This window comes from Diaphorina citri, unplaced genomic scaffold, assembly GCF_000475195.1.
Source record: "Diaphorina citri unplaced genomic scaffold, Diaci psyllid genome assembly version 1.1 scaffold334, whole genome shotgun sequence".
Taxonomy (NCBI): domain Eukaryota; kingdom Metazoa; phylum Arthropoda; class Insecta; order Hemiptera; family Psyllidae; genus Diaphorina; species Diaphorina citri.
This window is the reverse complement of record NW_007377769.1, coordinates 171,238-187,844: the sequence shown is the minus strand read 5'-3', so window position 1 is coordinate 187,844 and position 16,607 is coordinate 171,238. Positions and strand designations below refer to the sequence as shown.

Sequence of the window (16,607 nt, the reverse complement as noted above, 5' to 3'; positions counted from 1 at the left end):
GTCTCCTCTGACTAATCAGTAGATAACAATATGAATGTAAACAAACCTCGGAGACCTAGTAACCTAGCTCCTGTCTTGAGATCTGCATATCTCATAATCTCTGTATCCTCCTACTTATGAATGCGGTTCTTTGAATCTTCTCCGAGTTTTGAGGTCTGTGTTCCACATTCCATCGAAACCTAGAGGTCTTAAAGACCTCAAAACTCAGAGATGGGTCTTCAAGACCTAGGTGTATCTACTCAAAAGAATACCAAAGTTCTCGGTATTAGTGATTTTGTCTTGCCCACCAGTTAGCAACTCTGCAGAATTAGCCCAAGAGACTCCCTATTTGTACCCCAATTCAGCCCAAAAGACTCATCGTCTATTTTTACCCCTTTTGGATTTTACCTCTTTTACGATTAATTCCTATATTCCCTATGCTCCCATTTTATCAAGCTAGTTTTTTTAGAGGTTTGTAGGTACATAAGTACTGATTTTCTTTAATCACGATCGAATAAACTACGGGCTAAAAAATTCCCGGAGGGACGGACCCAGCTTGTTAGAGGTTTGGAAAGCTCTCTTTTGCAGTTGGCACCGGCCTACCGGCATCGGCAGCATGATATTTATCTATGGCGGTATCCCTGATCCTTGGGCGACCCACGCACTGGTTTTATCACTTAAGTTACTTATCTTCCTAATGTTGGTCATATGGCCATGTTTGTAGGTCATTAGGTACCTAGGTATATATTTAATATGAAAGTCATAGTTATCTTGGGTGATAGCACTGATCCCTAGGACCCTAGGTAACGCATTGCTACTTGAATTCCTCTGTTACCTACTTAACTTCTTATGGTGATAATTTTTACTTATTTCCACCACAAACACTAGTATGTACTTTAAACATTGTATCACCTTCCTATTGAGTTAGGGTGATAGCACAGATCCCTGGGTTACCATTACTTACCTATGGTGATGACCCCGGTCCTTGGTTAACCCATTGGTGGCGCTTCCCTCATGCTGAATGTCCTTGCTACTGCCGAACATCTGTAACCACAAACACACATTACGTTAGTCATTCAACCTAGTAAATAAATAGCTGAAAACAAAACTAGAGTCACATGCCTTCTTATTATCAATGTAAACTATTAAAGGAAAAAGGAACAATATACAACAATGTAGACAGAATACCTAAGGGAAGTCCATAACTCTTCAGAGTTTTCAGTTGCACTGCAAAGCGCCAAATAAAGGGAGGTGTTCCATATTAGATATGGATTGGTAAAAAAAAAGTGCTCTTCTGATTTAGGGTTAGCGGTTCGATACGGTGTTGAAAGATCAAAGTTGTAAAGATTTCCAAATTATGGGTCGCTTCCCTCATGCTGAATGTCCTTGCTACTGCCGAACATCTGTAACCACAAACACACATTACGTTAGTCATTCAACCTAGTAAATAAGTAGCTGAAAACAAAACTAGAGTCACATGCCTTCTTATTATCAATGAAAACTATTAAAGGAACAATATACAACAATGTAGACAGAATACCTAAGGGAAGTCCATAACTCTTCAGAGTTGTCAGTTGCACTGCAAAGCGCCAAACAAAGGGAGGTGTTCCATATCAGATATGGATTGGTAAAAAAAGTGCTCTTCTGATTTAGGGTTAGCGGTTCGATACGGTGTTGAAAGATCAAAGTTGTAAGTTAGAACGACAGCTTTCCAAATAATAGGTAAAATTGTCAAATAATGGGTTTCCGAATAAACAAATAAATCCAGATCTTTAATAATTTTTCGTTGAATTTAATGTGAATCAAAAATAATGATGCCTAGTTACACACCTTAACACAAACGTGAGACTGAAGGTAACTAGTCTACAAGATCTTACATCAATCATCAATACCTCTTGATGAATAGAATTTTGTAATTTCCTTCAAATAAAAGGGGTACAGTGGCACAAAGACTGGATGAAATGGGTCCTATTGAAAAAACACCCACAAACTGACCTCATGTTACATTTCACATGACTGTAAATGTTTTGTAACACAATAAAATAATACGATTCTGATGTAGTTATTAGAGGTAGCGTACTCGTATGTCTTATTATCTAATTGAAACTTGAAATCCAATACCCAAGCAAACACGATTTCGTAGGTTCTGAGAATTGGCACAAATTTAGAATAGGTAGACATGTATGTACATACGTTAGTAGCTTGGTAGCTAGATAAGAGAGCCCTAGTAGCTTTGAGGTAAAATGTTAGACTCATAATTCGGGGGGCTGGGGTTCAAATCCCATTAGTGACATCGAAATTCAGTAGAGTCCTTTGGAAGGGCAAAGTCTCTATTGACGTCAGATTTAGGGAAAATCGAGACTATTCTAGAGACTCGATCCAGCGACCTTTGATCACAAGGCAAGGACAATATAAAGACAAGATCACAAGAACCTCAATTCTAGCATTTATTTGAATAGCTCTACTTGTAGCTTCTACTTCTAACTACCAACGTGAACGTGCTTAACTCCATATACAAAAAGCCCAATCTGAGGGTTAGGTGTAGAGGCTAGACAGCCCTAAAGGATGGGTTAATTGAGTCTTGAGAAGACCAACTGGTAAACAGGAAAGCGTGGCTTCAAATCTCACCTAAGACAGAGAATTTACTCTACATCCTTCAGTTATTTACCTCTTCTACAATAGGTATGTTATCATGCCCAATAATTTAGAACACAAAATGTTTTTTGAGCCGAGAGGACACGGGATTGAACTCACGAACAGCTGACTGTGAGCCGACTACTGGAGGCTCCACTTGTTATCATGCCCAATAATTTAGAACACAAAATGTTTTTTGAGCCGAGAGGACACGGGATTGAACTCACGAACAGCTGACTGTGAGCCCACTACTGGAGGCTCCATTATAATTACCTATCCATGTGTGTAGGACACCTGCACCATGTGTAACATGTGTGAGGTACCAGCACTGTGGCACGTACTATCCCTTAACCCTAAACTATCTGTTTATCATTGGAAATGAGATTATATTCAGGGCAGAAGGAAGAAGTCCATTTATTTCTTTTTGGGTATTTCAGGTCAGAAGGCAGAATAGAAGTCCATTCCACTTCTTCTTGGGTAGGTATTTCATCAACTATAGTGACTAGATATTGAAATGGAAATAAATCGCATTTGATGGCTCACAAACACGGAAACATCCATGTGTGTAGGACACCTGCACCATGTGTAACATGTGTGAGGTACCAGCACTGTGGCACGTACTATCCCTTAACCCTAAACTATCCGTTTTATCATTGGAAGTAAGATTATACATACTATCCCTTAACCCTAAACTATCTGTTTATCATTGGAAGTAAGATTATATTCAGGGCAGAAGGAAGAAGTCCATTTATTTATTTATTATTTTTTGGGGGGTATTTCCGGGCAGAAGGCAAAATAGAAGTCCATTCCACTTCTTCTTGGGTAGGTATTTCATCAACTATAGTGACTAGATATTGAAATAGAAATAAATCGCATTTGATGGCTCACAAACACGGAAATCAACCAAGTAGATAAAAACTTTTTCAACTGGGATACTTTCAATGGGAGGTTTGATAGCGGGAACTGTAACAACGGACGTCTTATCGTCCCGAAATCGAAGAGATGACAGGATAGGAAAAAGCCATCAATAGGGAAAAATCAGTCACAAGAGATACCAGCCCAGCGGTAGATTCGAACCCTGTGCATCCGCGATTCAAACCCGGTTCCCCTGCTTAGATAAAAACTTTTTCAACTGGGATACTTTCAATGGGAGGTTTGATAGCGGGAACTGTAACAACGGACGTCTTATCGTCCCGAAATCAAAAGATGACAGGATAGGAGAAAGATATCAATAGGGAAAAATCAGTCACAAGAGATACCAGCCCAGCGGTAGATTCGAACCCTGTCCATCCGCGATTCAAACCCGGTTCCCCTGGTTGCTAGGCCCTCCCTGCTTTCAGCAGTTCAAAGGCTAATCTCTCATGGAAAAACTACGAGTATTCACGAAAACTCACTTTCACATTAAAATTAGATAGAACAAAATAGATACCTTGCTTGTATGACTAGTCATGCTTGCTTTCAGCAGTTCAAAGGCTAATCTCTCATGGAAAAACTACGAGTATTCACGAAAACTCACTTTCACATTAAAATTAGATAGATCAAAATAGATACCTTGCTTGTATGACTAGTCAGGGTTACTCCTGGATTCGAACCCAGAACCCTTCTCTCCAAGTCGGTAACTTCACCGCGGGGCAAATCCAAAGGTCACATACTCCAAGGAAACAAAAGGTTTCACAGAGGCACTCAAGAAAACAATAGTCAAATCAAAGGGAAATTAGGTTATGAAACAAAAAGACACAAAATGCACACAAAAGGGGCTTTCCAGGAAGTCCAGTGTTTCTCAAAACAATTTAACAGGTAGGTAAAAAAGGTCGTTATTCCGGCTAAGAGATTCTTGAAAAAATAATATACATACAAATTATTTTTAAAAATAGATTAGGTACCTACTAAACCAAAGACAAAAATTACACAGAAATTAAAAAATATATTATCTAAATTAGATAACGAGAGCAAAAATCGAAGTGAAATTATTAGAAAATAAGTAATATTGATTTTAAAAATTAGATATTATAACACTAGCATCGGAAAATTACAAGAAAACTACAAACACAACACCTGGTAAAATGTTTACGTCACTTGACAAAAACAAAACTGATAGTGGACAACTTGTAGATATAACTTCCAAGAATATAGGTCACAGAATTATAGAGGTTAGGCAAGATAAAACTTCGAAAGACAAAACAAATTTAAACAATATACCTAGTGACAAACATGTAGCGAAAATTTAATGAATGAATTAGATAGGTAGGTACCTCCGAGACGGACTGGTAAAATGTTTACGTCACTTGACAAAAACAAAACTGATAGTGGACAACTTGTAGATATAACTTCCAAGAATATAGGTCACAGAATAGAGATTAGGCAAGATAAAACTTCGAAAGACAAAACAAATTTAAACAATATAGTGACAAACATGTAGCGAAAATTTAATGAATGAATTAGATAGGTACCTCCGAGCTCCGAGACGGAAAAAATTAATTACAAGCTCTAGTATCAGTATGAATTACTTTGGTGATGATATAATTCACATCACAAAATTTGTTAACGTAAATAAAGGTTATACCAAAAATCCTACAGATGACGAATTTATTAGCGGAGCATGTAGACTAAACTAATTACCAATTAAAATGATCACGTCACCAAAAATATCACAATGAGAAGAGGAAAGTTTTGAAATAGGTAATTTTAGTCAAGACAAAATATATAGCACAGTGAAAGATTAAATAATTAGACAAAAAATATAGCACAGTCAACACACGAACTGCGAGCCACGCAAGACACAGGGCTAGACTGCGAAAATTATACATAACGCTATAGGAATGCGTACGTATTGTTGTGCCATGCGGACTTCAAGCCAGAAGATCAAGAAACCAAGACACTCGGGGAGTGGGAGACCCGGGGATTTAACCCCTTGATGAACCGAGGGTTGTCAGACGAGAGAAAATTTAGAAATAAATATACAATATTGAATATTGAGGTGTGTCCAAACACGAGGTGAACCTATGTTGTCGAGGCAGTGTGGACGGTTCAGTCGAAGTCGATCGATGGTCGGTCGACTTTGTGTGGACACACCTTTACTGTATAGGAATGTACCATTCAAGTTAAATGACAGATTGCCCTAGTGCACCTTGGCAATAATTGATCCTGCTGGAATTTCAATAAGCTCCTACACTTGGGCTGAATCCAAGGAAGATCAAAGGAAAAGGGACATGGCATGTCCAAAAGTACACAAAAGGTGATTGATTACTGGATTCTGTATTGACATATAACCTGGGGCCAATTCGCTAGGTGGACATAAATGTCTATCTAACCTTTGAACCCATGCGGACTTCAAGCCAGAAGATCAAGAAACCAAGACACTCGGGGAGTGGGAGACCCGGGGATTTAACCCCTTGATGAACCGAGGGGTGTCAGACGAGAGAAAATTTAGAAATAAATACCTATACAATATCGAATATTGAGGTGTTTCCAAACACGAGGTGAACCTATGTTGTCGAGGCAGTGTGGACGGTTCAGTCGAAGTCGATCTATGGTCGGTCGACTGTGTGTGGACACACCTTTACTGTATAGGAATCTACCATTCAAGTTAAATGACAGATTGCCCTAGTGCACCTTGGCAATAATTGATCCTGCTGGAATTTCAATAAGCATGGCATGGAAAAGGGACATGACATGTCCAAAAGTACCAACTCTGATACACAAAAGGTGATTGATTACTGGATTCTGTATTGACATATAACCTGGGGCCAATTCGCTAGATGGACATAAATGTCTATCTAACCTTTGTCAGAGATGGAAATTGTGGAGAAACGAGAACCTGCGTTTTCTATGTAAGATTTTATTTGTGTTGAGTGTTGTTGTGAGCGCCACAACACTATTAAAGGAGCGCGGTAGCGCTTCGCCCCGCCAAGTCAAGGAAGTTTGACATTTAACAGTCCAAGTGTCAGACAGTCCGGAAGGTAAATTGAATCATGACAAGACAAAGCCCACCGAAACCACACCGGGTTAAAGCCAGTAGTATTGAGGAGAACCTCTCCTAATGAATAAGAAGTCTGGAATGCACCTCTAATCTACCTGACAACTCAGTGCGGTAGAAGAGAGGGGAAAGCATTCCATTCAAAATTCTCTCCACACCAAAGTAGGAGAAGTGATGGCGGTTGATGCTTCTCGAGTTCTGATATTCGGTCCGCAACACTCATTGGAGGGGATCTGAGGAATTGATAAAACATCAAATTAGTTATCTGACAAGCTTAAGGAAGTAACATAGTAAGCCTAGTCCATCTATTTTACTTTATTGAGGAGCAGATAATGGAGAAGGATAGTACAATTTTTACTAGTGCCTTCATTAGGTACTTTCTTTTCAAGTCCATCCACACTTGAAAGTTCGTTCAGATAAACGTTAATTGAGGAGAACCTCTCCTAATGAATAAGAAGTCTGGAATGCACCTCTAATCTACCTGACAACTCAGTGCGGTAGAAGAGAGGGGAAAACATTCCATTCAAAATTCTCTCCACACCAAAGTAGGAGAAGTAAAAAAATTGACTCGAAAAAATAGCTGTAGGCACACCATTTGGTTGATATCACTGATATCTGCGAGAGAGAGGGTATCACTATCCGGTCTCTGTTCGAATTACTTTCTGCAAAGTTCAAGGACGAAGGAATTGGATTTGCCAAAGTTGGAGCCGCTTTTCTTTCTGCTGCAATTGAAATGTATTTGAAGGTCACTTGGGTTATTTCGTGCGTTTGAAATTAAATGAGCCTCGTGAAAAAGAAGGGAATGAAACAGATATCATGTCGAATGACTGAATAGAAAAGCTAGCCGTCAGTTTCGATAGTGAAAAGAAATTAAATGACCCTCGTGAAAAAGAAGGGAATGAAACAGATATCATGTCGAATGACTGAATAGAAAAGCTAGCCGTTAGTTTCCATAGTGAAAATGACTAGCACTAGGTTAGTACCGTACGGGTATAAGGATAGGGTAAACTGGTGTTGATAAAGTAGGAACATCTAGGATGGATCTTAGGGAAATTGGGTTCGATCCCCAAGAGCAGGTATATTTGTTAAGGCTCATTGGTAGGACGAAACTTCAAACACTTTTGGCCAAAAAACGACAACGTTATTTACTGTAAAAATCACCCATTTAAAACATGAAGCCGTTCCTCTGTAACTTGTTAAATGGCACATTGGTCTGAGCAAAAAGGGAACTTGCAAACTGTAGAGTGTAGACAATACATTGCTACCCTATACGAAACTTCAAACACTTTTGGCCAAAAAACGACAACGTTATTTACTGTAAAAATCACCCATTTAAAACATGAAGCCGTTCCTCTGTACCTTGTTAAATGGCACATTGGTCTAAGCAAAAAGGGAACTTGCAAACTGTAGATTGTAGACAATACATTGCTACCCTACCTACAAATAAGGGATCAACTGTATCCTTTAAATTCATGTTGTCGTTGTCACTAATAAGTTTTTTATAACCTACCAGAATAGAATGGAATTAAATAGAATAGAGGAGAATAGAATAGAATAAATTGCTGTGAAGATTTACAGACAAGACACTGGTGGGATCTTCATATTTCACAGCGGATAAAACACCAAGATGACCTAACTGTTGTTGTGGGGTCATGTTACATTCATTCTTTTACAGATGTAACATCGCATAACTATCATTCCAATGGGTTCAATTATCTGAAAGAAGGAGATGGACTCAAGGAATACAGAATACAAACGGGCGGTGAGAGGAGTGAAGAAAGAAGAATCTCAAATTCTCATGAAACTGGTAAAAAATAACATCTAATGATAAAATAACTACTTTCATACTTTTGGTACTAGACTTTTATAGATAGGTAGATCGGATATAGACAGATAAAATCGTACCTATTCTAGCAACGTAGATTTGATAATATTGGAAACTATTGAAACTAATGAAAACTAGATACCTAATGAAAATTGGACAAAGCTTCATGTCAAAATTCTCAAATGAGGTTCTTTTTGCGGCCTTCGTGGGCTCCCAGTAGGTAACCATAACCTGTACTTACGTAAGTGGTGATTAGGCGCTACCACCCCGGCCCAGTTTATTCAATAAGTCAAAATTTGTGAAATCATAATATACTGTGCTAGTAGAAAAGTGGACCCCTTCATTTTATTTCACCAACATCCCGTCCACCCTGTAGAATTGTAGATAGATTTGATTTATCGTAGACAAATTAATAATATAGCTCCACCTAAACAGATCTTCACGTAGACTCGTAATATTTCTTTCAATTGTCAAAAAAATATTACACCATTTGTGTAAGAGATAGGATACCCATTAATTGAAATATCAAACTAGGAACACAATATCATGTATTGCTACATATGTTGATATCACTTTTTTTTTACAAAGATATGGGATTTCCCGCCTAATTCTTTGTGACTAGGTCAGTTTTGATGTGTCTACTTCTGTGGAGACGCTATCACCTAAGCAGGAGTCAGACATTGGGCACACTGAGCTCAGGGGTGACATTTAGGGGCGCTCAAACCCCCAAGACGGGGAGCAGAGCGCAGGTTCATTTATAAACTGGGATGGATGGACATTTTTTCCAATGAGGGAGGGTTTACTTGAGCATACTGATAGGCACGTATGGGTCTTTGTACTTTTGTAGCAGCTATAAAGATATTAAAGTTCCAGATTTATAGTGCAAAAACAGACAGAAACGAGCACAGCTACAGCCCCTCCCTCTCTTAACACGATACCAACAATATAACCAAGCTTTAAGGTCGTTTTATCAATACCAAAACTAAAAGGAAGAAAGCTTTTAGAAACGGTATCACTTCCATTTATTCCCCTATCTATAGCCTATAATCTTCAATTCTTCGTTATTACCCCTGCCCCAAGTAATTTTTAATACATTCGTTCCTGGACTCGAACCTCCAGTCTTCTAATTACACTCCTCATAATAGAGCTATGAACTCATGACGTGTGTGTTGGTTGTATCTAGGTCGATCGGGATTGGTCGGAGAGACGTATATACTTTCATTTATATGTATTACTATCTACATAATATACTTTCAATTATATGTCTATACTTGTTGAATGTGTCAATATGAGCTAATGCAATAATGGTATTATGTGACTCAGTCAATGGTTTGGACCTGGGCACATGGGTATTTCCGCTCACTTTAGATCTGGAGTTACTTAGGTGCCTACATTGGCTAGTTCAGTGTGCAATTCAGATTGATCTTTGTCCATCTACAGAATCTGTTCTTTGTCAAATCAAAAATTCCCCATCAATATTTGACCAATTTCCTTTAGTGGTTAACACATTAGGTATATGATTTATTCACGATTTTTTTTTTTTACTTGCTCTAAACATCTATCTAGCAAAAAAGATTTCTCAATTTTTTGGGGGCCTTGAAAAAAAAAATAAATAAATAAAATAATAAAAAGAACAAAGGTATTAGGGGTTAGAGTCCCACTTAAGACAATCGATACCAAACAAGCATGATAAAAACTGCAACTGTATGTCACGTCTTGGTGGCATTGCAAAATTTTGCAAAAGGAAGCTTTGGATTTTTTCTTGCAATATCTCCCATTGAATCACACCTTATTGAACATGTTCGTGTCTTGTATGTGACTCGTTAGAGAGGTCTCATTTCTTTGATTGCTTCAATATAATTGATACATCGGCAAAAAAAAAAAAAAAAAAATAATAAATAAAATAATAAAAAGAACAAAGGTATTAGGGGTTGGAGTCCCACTTAAGACAATCGATACCAAACAAGCATGATAAAAACTGCAACTGTATGTCACGTCTTGGTGGCATTGCAAAATTTTGCAAAAGGAAGCTTTGGATTTTTTCTTGCAATATCTCCCATTGAATCACACCTTATTGAACATGTTCGTGTCTTGTATGTGACTCGTTAGAGAGGTCTCATTTCTTTGATTGCTTCAATATAATTGATACATCGGCAAAAAACACTATTGGTGTTCTATGCTGACTAGTTTTATTTCATCACCTCTTGGATCTTTACGTAGGTTTCGCCGTTGGCCTTGCTCTATTTTGCGCCTTCTAGGACGTCTGAGGTGCTTGTTGATGGTTTGAGCCCCAGCCAAGGAACTATATTTTATTTGACGTTCTTTTTCCTGCACTATTGCTGACGTGAAGGCTAAATGCCCCACTGGTTTTCCGGTACCTATAATTATGGCCTTTGAGGGTTTCATTTTTGTCAAATGCAGACAGTTTTTATAGGCACCTAGAATAATAATAATTGTGCTAGTTTAGTGGATTCAAGCACAAAATATGATCATAAAACCACAATAGGAACAGTCACTACCTAGAATTTATCTAGGGATTGGATCACTGATTTCCAGGAGTTTTCGACAAAAGTAAAGTTCAAACCGTTATTAATCTCTCAGGAGTTCCTACATAAGTCTTTCTCTTATTTTTCTTCGCCCTTTCCCGTGTACAGACGGGGTCGGCGTTTTTCGTCAGCCTCTCAACCACCCTGGTTAGGAACTAGGGTCATAGTTCCTACATACAAAAAGTACATTATCATAGTACAATCGTACATACAGTACTCGTACAAAGTACATCATGTCTATTTCAGATCGTGGTCCATTTCTTACGGTTTTACTGTTAAGGTGACTGCGGATCATGAACTTAGAGAGCATCATAATGGACTAACTTCACAAAGCATTCCGCGCATTCCAAAGTTTACTCTCCGGTGACCTTAGAATGTGTAGATAAACCGAACCGGTAATAGGAACTGATGAATCGCCTGCGAGAGTTATGATGTTTATGCAATACGAAATACTTGGTTGAAGAATCAACTGTAGTAGTAGTAGTTAGCGCGGTGGACTTTGTATATTCTTATGCTTAAAAACTATTTAATGAAACAACTTTTGCAGGAGTAGTATACTATGCTGTGTCATCTGGCAACCCAAACTTTTGGGCATCTCATCAATAAATTTTATTGATTTCTTCTCTCTTCATCTTTTTTTATTGTATTTTCTAGAGTGATAAGAAATTCCAGGGAATTAAAGAACCAAGGGCACACCTCAAAAGTGACAGCACTCCAGATTTTGCAGCAGCAGAAGCAAAGTGTCATATACTGCTTGCCACTTATGACAAGATCAGAAATTCCACAACTGAGACCAATTTATTTCGACTCCCATTCCACGCCTGTGTTGGCGTGTCATGTTTGTCCTTACTTTCAAATTTCGAGTGGGAAATGTCTTCATAGATTGGAGACATGCAAAGAGTGTCCCTCATGCCCCCCTGAGGACATAATTAAAACTGGCAACGTGGTACGGACAACAATCAAGATGGACGTGGGACACGCAACCTGATTTCAGACCCCAAAGAATCAGGTTTTGTTTCGGAAATTGTTTTGCAATTTTTTTCCTCCCATTAATTTCCTTGTTGAAGGAAGTACTTACTATCTATGCATGTTTTCTGAGTTCATAAAATATGTGTCTTTTATAAGTTATAGCCTGTTGCACTTTTCTTAGGTATATTTTGATTTCAGCTCCTCAAAAGTTTACAGTTTATGGTAGGTAATTAGGTATGGTGTCTTTTAACTTTTAATACCTTCTTGAAATACACTGATTCCCTGGTTCCACTACTCATCAGCTTCATCATGGTCTGTGCATAACAACCATAGACTTCGTCCACACTTACCTCTTTCCAATGACCTCCTCCATAGTCCGAAGCCGAAGAGGACCGGCGGGAACTTCCGTGACTCGGCCTTCCCGATTGTGACGTCACAGCCTGTCCCAGCAGTTGTGACGTCAGAGGCTGGGCAGTCGACAGTGGTTGCCCCGTGAGGGGAGTTAGTTGTGGCTCTGACCGCCAGGCTGAATGGTGGCGCTCGTAGAAAGAGAGGAGGGCTTTCTTCTGGATCGCTTTGAGCGAGGTTTTGTCTTTTCCGCCATTGCCGCCGGAGTCCTTGGCGGAAGATTTGGCGGCGTTCTGAGATGATGGCGGTTGATGCTTCTCGAGTTCTGATATTCGGTCCGCAACACTCATTGGAGGGGATCTGAGGAATTGATAAAACATCAAATTAGGTATTTGACAAGCTTAAGGAAGTAACATAGTAAGCCTAGTCTGGTAGTCTGTATCCATCTATTTTACTTTATTGAGGAGCAGATAATGGAGAAGGATAGTACAATTTTTACTAGTGCCTTCATTAGATACTTTCTTTTCAAGTCCATCCACACTTGAAAGTTCGTTCAGATAAACGTTGAAAATTGGAATTATTAAACTCTTGTGGTAACTTCAGCTAAGCCCGCCCATTGTTGTCGAATTGAATTGTATCAAATCTTTTAAAAGTCTTAGCTCAGAAGACTTCAGCCAAGTCTTTGTTGTTGCATTGAATTGTGATTAATCGAATCTTGCAAATGTCTCTGAAGAAGACATACGAGTAGCAATAGATCACTTACTCGGTCATCAAAAACTTACTTAGGCGAGGTGGGGGAGTTCAACTGCGGCTGAGGAGCCACCGTGTAGGTCGAAACCGGGAACAATCGCCGCAACTGATGCTGATGCCGTATCTGATGGGAATGCCGCAGTTGCGAACCGCTACTGCTGGTGGTTTCTAAATACAGAACAGACTCGGAAAGGTGCCGCTGAGGGGTCTCGACCCGCGCACTGTGAGCTATGAGCTGGGACGAGGAACCGCGAGAGCTACTGGTCACCGAAACATCGCTCATGGAACCTGCGGGATGAGAATGGAGAGAGATCAGGTGTTTGTATTTTTGGGGTGCAATAGTCTTACAATCCTACATACTGGACTCCGCACACAGAAATTTCGTCAGAAAAGATCCCCATTTCAATGTAATGTAGGTGTTTATATTGAGAAATTGGTTACTATTGTTCGAGCGGAAATGTCCAGTGTATGACGAAGGGATGAAGGATACAATTTTTCAGTGCTAGGACTGACTAAAAAGTTCCTATCCTAGTAAGATAAAATGAATTCCTTAGTGTGATGCATCACTAGTTAGTAGTCAAAACCCCCTGGAATACTTTGAAGCATACAAATTAATAAGTTCAAACTCTGCTGTAAGCAATGTATAATACCATAGCCCCACATGATAATTCTAATATCCAAATCATGGGATCTAGATTCTATGATTTATTTGCTACAAATGTTACCTCTCCATTTCAAAGTTTCACTGGAGGATCCGCTTGAGGCGCTCGAGTCTCGACTAGTCTCCCTCCTCACTGCTGTCTCCTCCATGCCACTCAGGACAGAACAGTCATTGTCTCTCCGCAGTCTGGAAAATCAAACAGGAAACTTTTGTACTGTGACTTGTCACTCTTTGAATACGGAACGCTACTAGTTAGTTATACTCATTAAGTCATTATAGTCAAAAGAAAAGGGAGTATCCTATCTTGAGGAGCACTCAGCCTCCTGAGGCCAATTGAGGAGTTGACTTTAATTCCACTGATCTGGCGAGGTGCCTTCAACCCCGATTAGCCTCAGAAGGATTCTACATATAAGCATAAATTGGATGACCCTAATTTACCATGAATTGAAAAAAAAACTTTCATCACACTTTCGCCTCTTACATCTAACGTTCCTCTCGTCCCAATCATCACTCAAGTGATCACGGCAAAGCATGAGCACACTTTTTTTTGCTCGTCTCTAATTTATTGTCCTGACTAAGCAAGATGTCCTCTTTCAAATTTGGAACGGTACAAAGTTCAGTGAGGTTCCAGAAGTGTGGGCGTTATGGTCTCCTTGGAAGAGTTTATGGGGATTCTCCGATATGTTAACTAAAGAGAGTCCTCAGGAAGATCTGAGATATTGATTGTTATCTCCATATAAAAATCTAAACTTATACGACTATAGGTAATATCCATGGTCCATTCGATAGACCCCTGATTGGCTTAGGCCAGCCACTCACTATCAGGTAGATCTGATCAGGTGTCAGGTCTACCTGATAGAGTCAGTTCTACCTAACAGTGTGTGTGCTCAGAGGTATCAGATAGACCTGACAGATGCACCTTTTCAGCCGTACCTGTCAGGTCTACCTGATAGTGAGTGGCTGGCCTTAGTAAGCAGATGACAGATAATTGGTAAATGGTGCTTTCCCCACGAGTTCTACAACTCACTTATGTTCTTGGTGGTAAGGGGGGGGGATGCTGACTTACCTATCAAGGAAGGGCGTGGTAGTGGTCGAGTCAGCTGAGCTGACGTAACTATGGTAACCTTCACTCTGGGCGTTTCAGCCGTACCTGTCAGGTCTACCTGATAGTGAGTGGCTGGCCTTAGTAAGCAGATGACAGATAATTGGTAAATGGTGCTTTCCCCCACGAGTTCTACAGCTCACTTATGTTCTTGGTGGTAAGGGGGGGGGGAATGCTGACTTACCTATCAAGGAAGGGCGTGGTAGTGGTCGAGTCAGCCGAGCTGACGTAACTATGGTAACCTTCACTCTGGGCATTTTGTAAATCAAAAGTTCAAAAACTAAATCAATGGATAAACAATACAACACAGACAAGATAAGGTGCCTATAGGGTACCTAGACAAATTCTTCTGATCTAGTAAAATGACGATAAGACCTTAGCAGTTACAGTTCTCTCTATCAAACCTCTGAAAAAGTCTTCGGTACTAAACTCGAAATCCTTCAAACAAAGAGGGATTTACTTTTTAAAGTTTTTAAGAAGTCTAAATTAAATATAACCTTACAAGCGTTTAGCCGGATCGGTATTTGGCTCAGGTTACTTACCACTTAGCAGCTTACGCCTGTTTGAGTGGCTGAATACCATAAAGTATGTAGGCATTCCTCAGTTATGAATTTTGTTTCGTTTATGCTGTCAGAAGTAGGAATTACGAACATACCAATACTGCTTTTCCGCTAAACCTGCTCAAATATACAACCAATTTCAATAATCTATTCTAAAGTGCATAGTAGGAAGGCTACTATGTAAGTACCGACCTAAACGTTTTTCAGGGAAAGTTCCGAATCCACAACCTAAATATGTAGGTAATTACCTGCATAATTATGTACATAATAGACATTGATGAAGATATTTTCTTATTTGAAAAGGTCTCAGAACATACTGCTCTTTTGTATGAATATAATTACAACCTCCCCGTTATACATGGACTTGAAGGGGTATAAGTCAAACATGCTCCCGAACATATCAGAAGTTGGTCTTGGGTGGGTATCGAACACAGAACCCCGCACTGGCAAAACAAATTGGCACGGAGCGTGGCCAGAGTATTATTGATTGGTTTTTGATTTATGAATTGATTTAATATACAAATAAATCCTTGTTTATTTAAAAGAGCAAAGTTGGTGGATCAACGGCGAAAATAATGAGGATTTTTATTAAACTGGATTTTAATTATTGCCGAGCCCTGAGGGCAGAAGGGGAAGCGTTTGTTTGTTCAGATAGCCATGTGGATAACTTAAATAAAGTTGGTTTCATATGAACAACCATTAGATAGGGTAGGTTCTAGGTTTGGAGTTTGGAGGTACGTGCCCAAATGGACATGTTTAGCCCATAAGAGCCGAATGCCCGATGCACTCTGAAGTGGAGCGACTAAGATAGGTATTACTGCAAAAGAGGGAAGGATTTGGTGTGACTTTCATATATTCCTCGGCTCTCATGGGTTAAAACCTTTGCGATGTAGGTATGTATGTAACTATAAAAGTTCAAATCTTGAAAATTAGATATTAGAACCCGCCTACTCCCGTTTAATACTCTAATATGAGACATAAGTAAGTAGGTAAATTAAAATAACATAAAAACTTTTGAAGTCTGCTAAATGCCAAATATTTGAGACCTGAAACCACTTAACGTTCAATATTGGTCATAACTTGAAGTGCCCTCGAGTTTGGCAGTTTATGATCAGACATGGCATGGATTACATTAAATCTAAATCTCGTTATCGGATGAAAACATCTTCGTGATTCTAAAAAAATATGGAATATGGATCTAATGGATCTACAGATAGCAGTTCTCAACCAGATACCTACCAAAGTAGGTATATGTGT

At 39.2% G+C, this 16,607-nt stretch overlaps 1 protein-coding gene across 1 annotated transcript in view; it reads right to left on the bottom strand.

Annotated features, from left to right (window-relative positions):
* LOC103507673 (protein Shroom-like) overlaps positions 1 to 16,607 on the bottom strand; it is a 73,160-nt gene that overhangs the window by 8,541 nt on the left and 48,012 nt on the right. Inside the window, exons 5-8 of the mRNA XM_026822483.1 lie at positions 13,753 to 13,874; positions 13,060 to 13,315; positions 12,280 to 12,637; positions 944 to 1,023 (exon numbers count right to left, since the gene is read on the bottom strand). Of these exons, the coding sequence (XP_026678284.1) occupies positions 944 to 1,023; positions 12,280 to 12,637; positions 13,060 to 13,315; positions 13,753 to 13,874 (816 nt within the window). The remainder of the gene's footprint in view (positions 1 to 943; positions 1,024 to 12,279; positions 12,638 to 13,059; positions 13,316 to 13,752; positions 13,875 to 16,607) is intronic.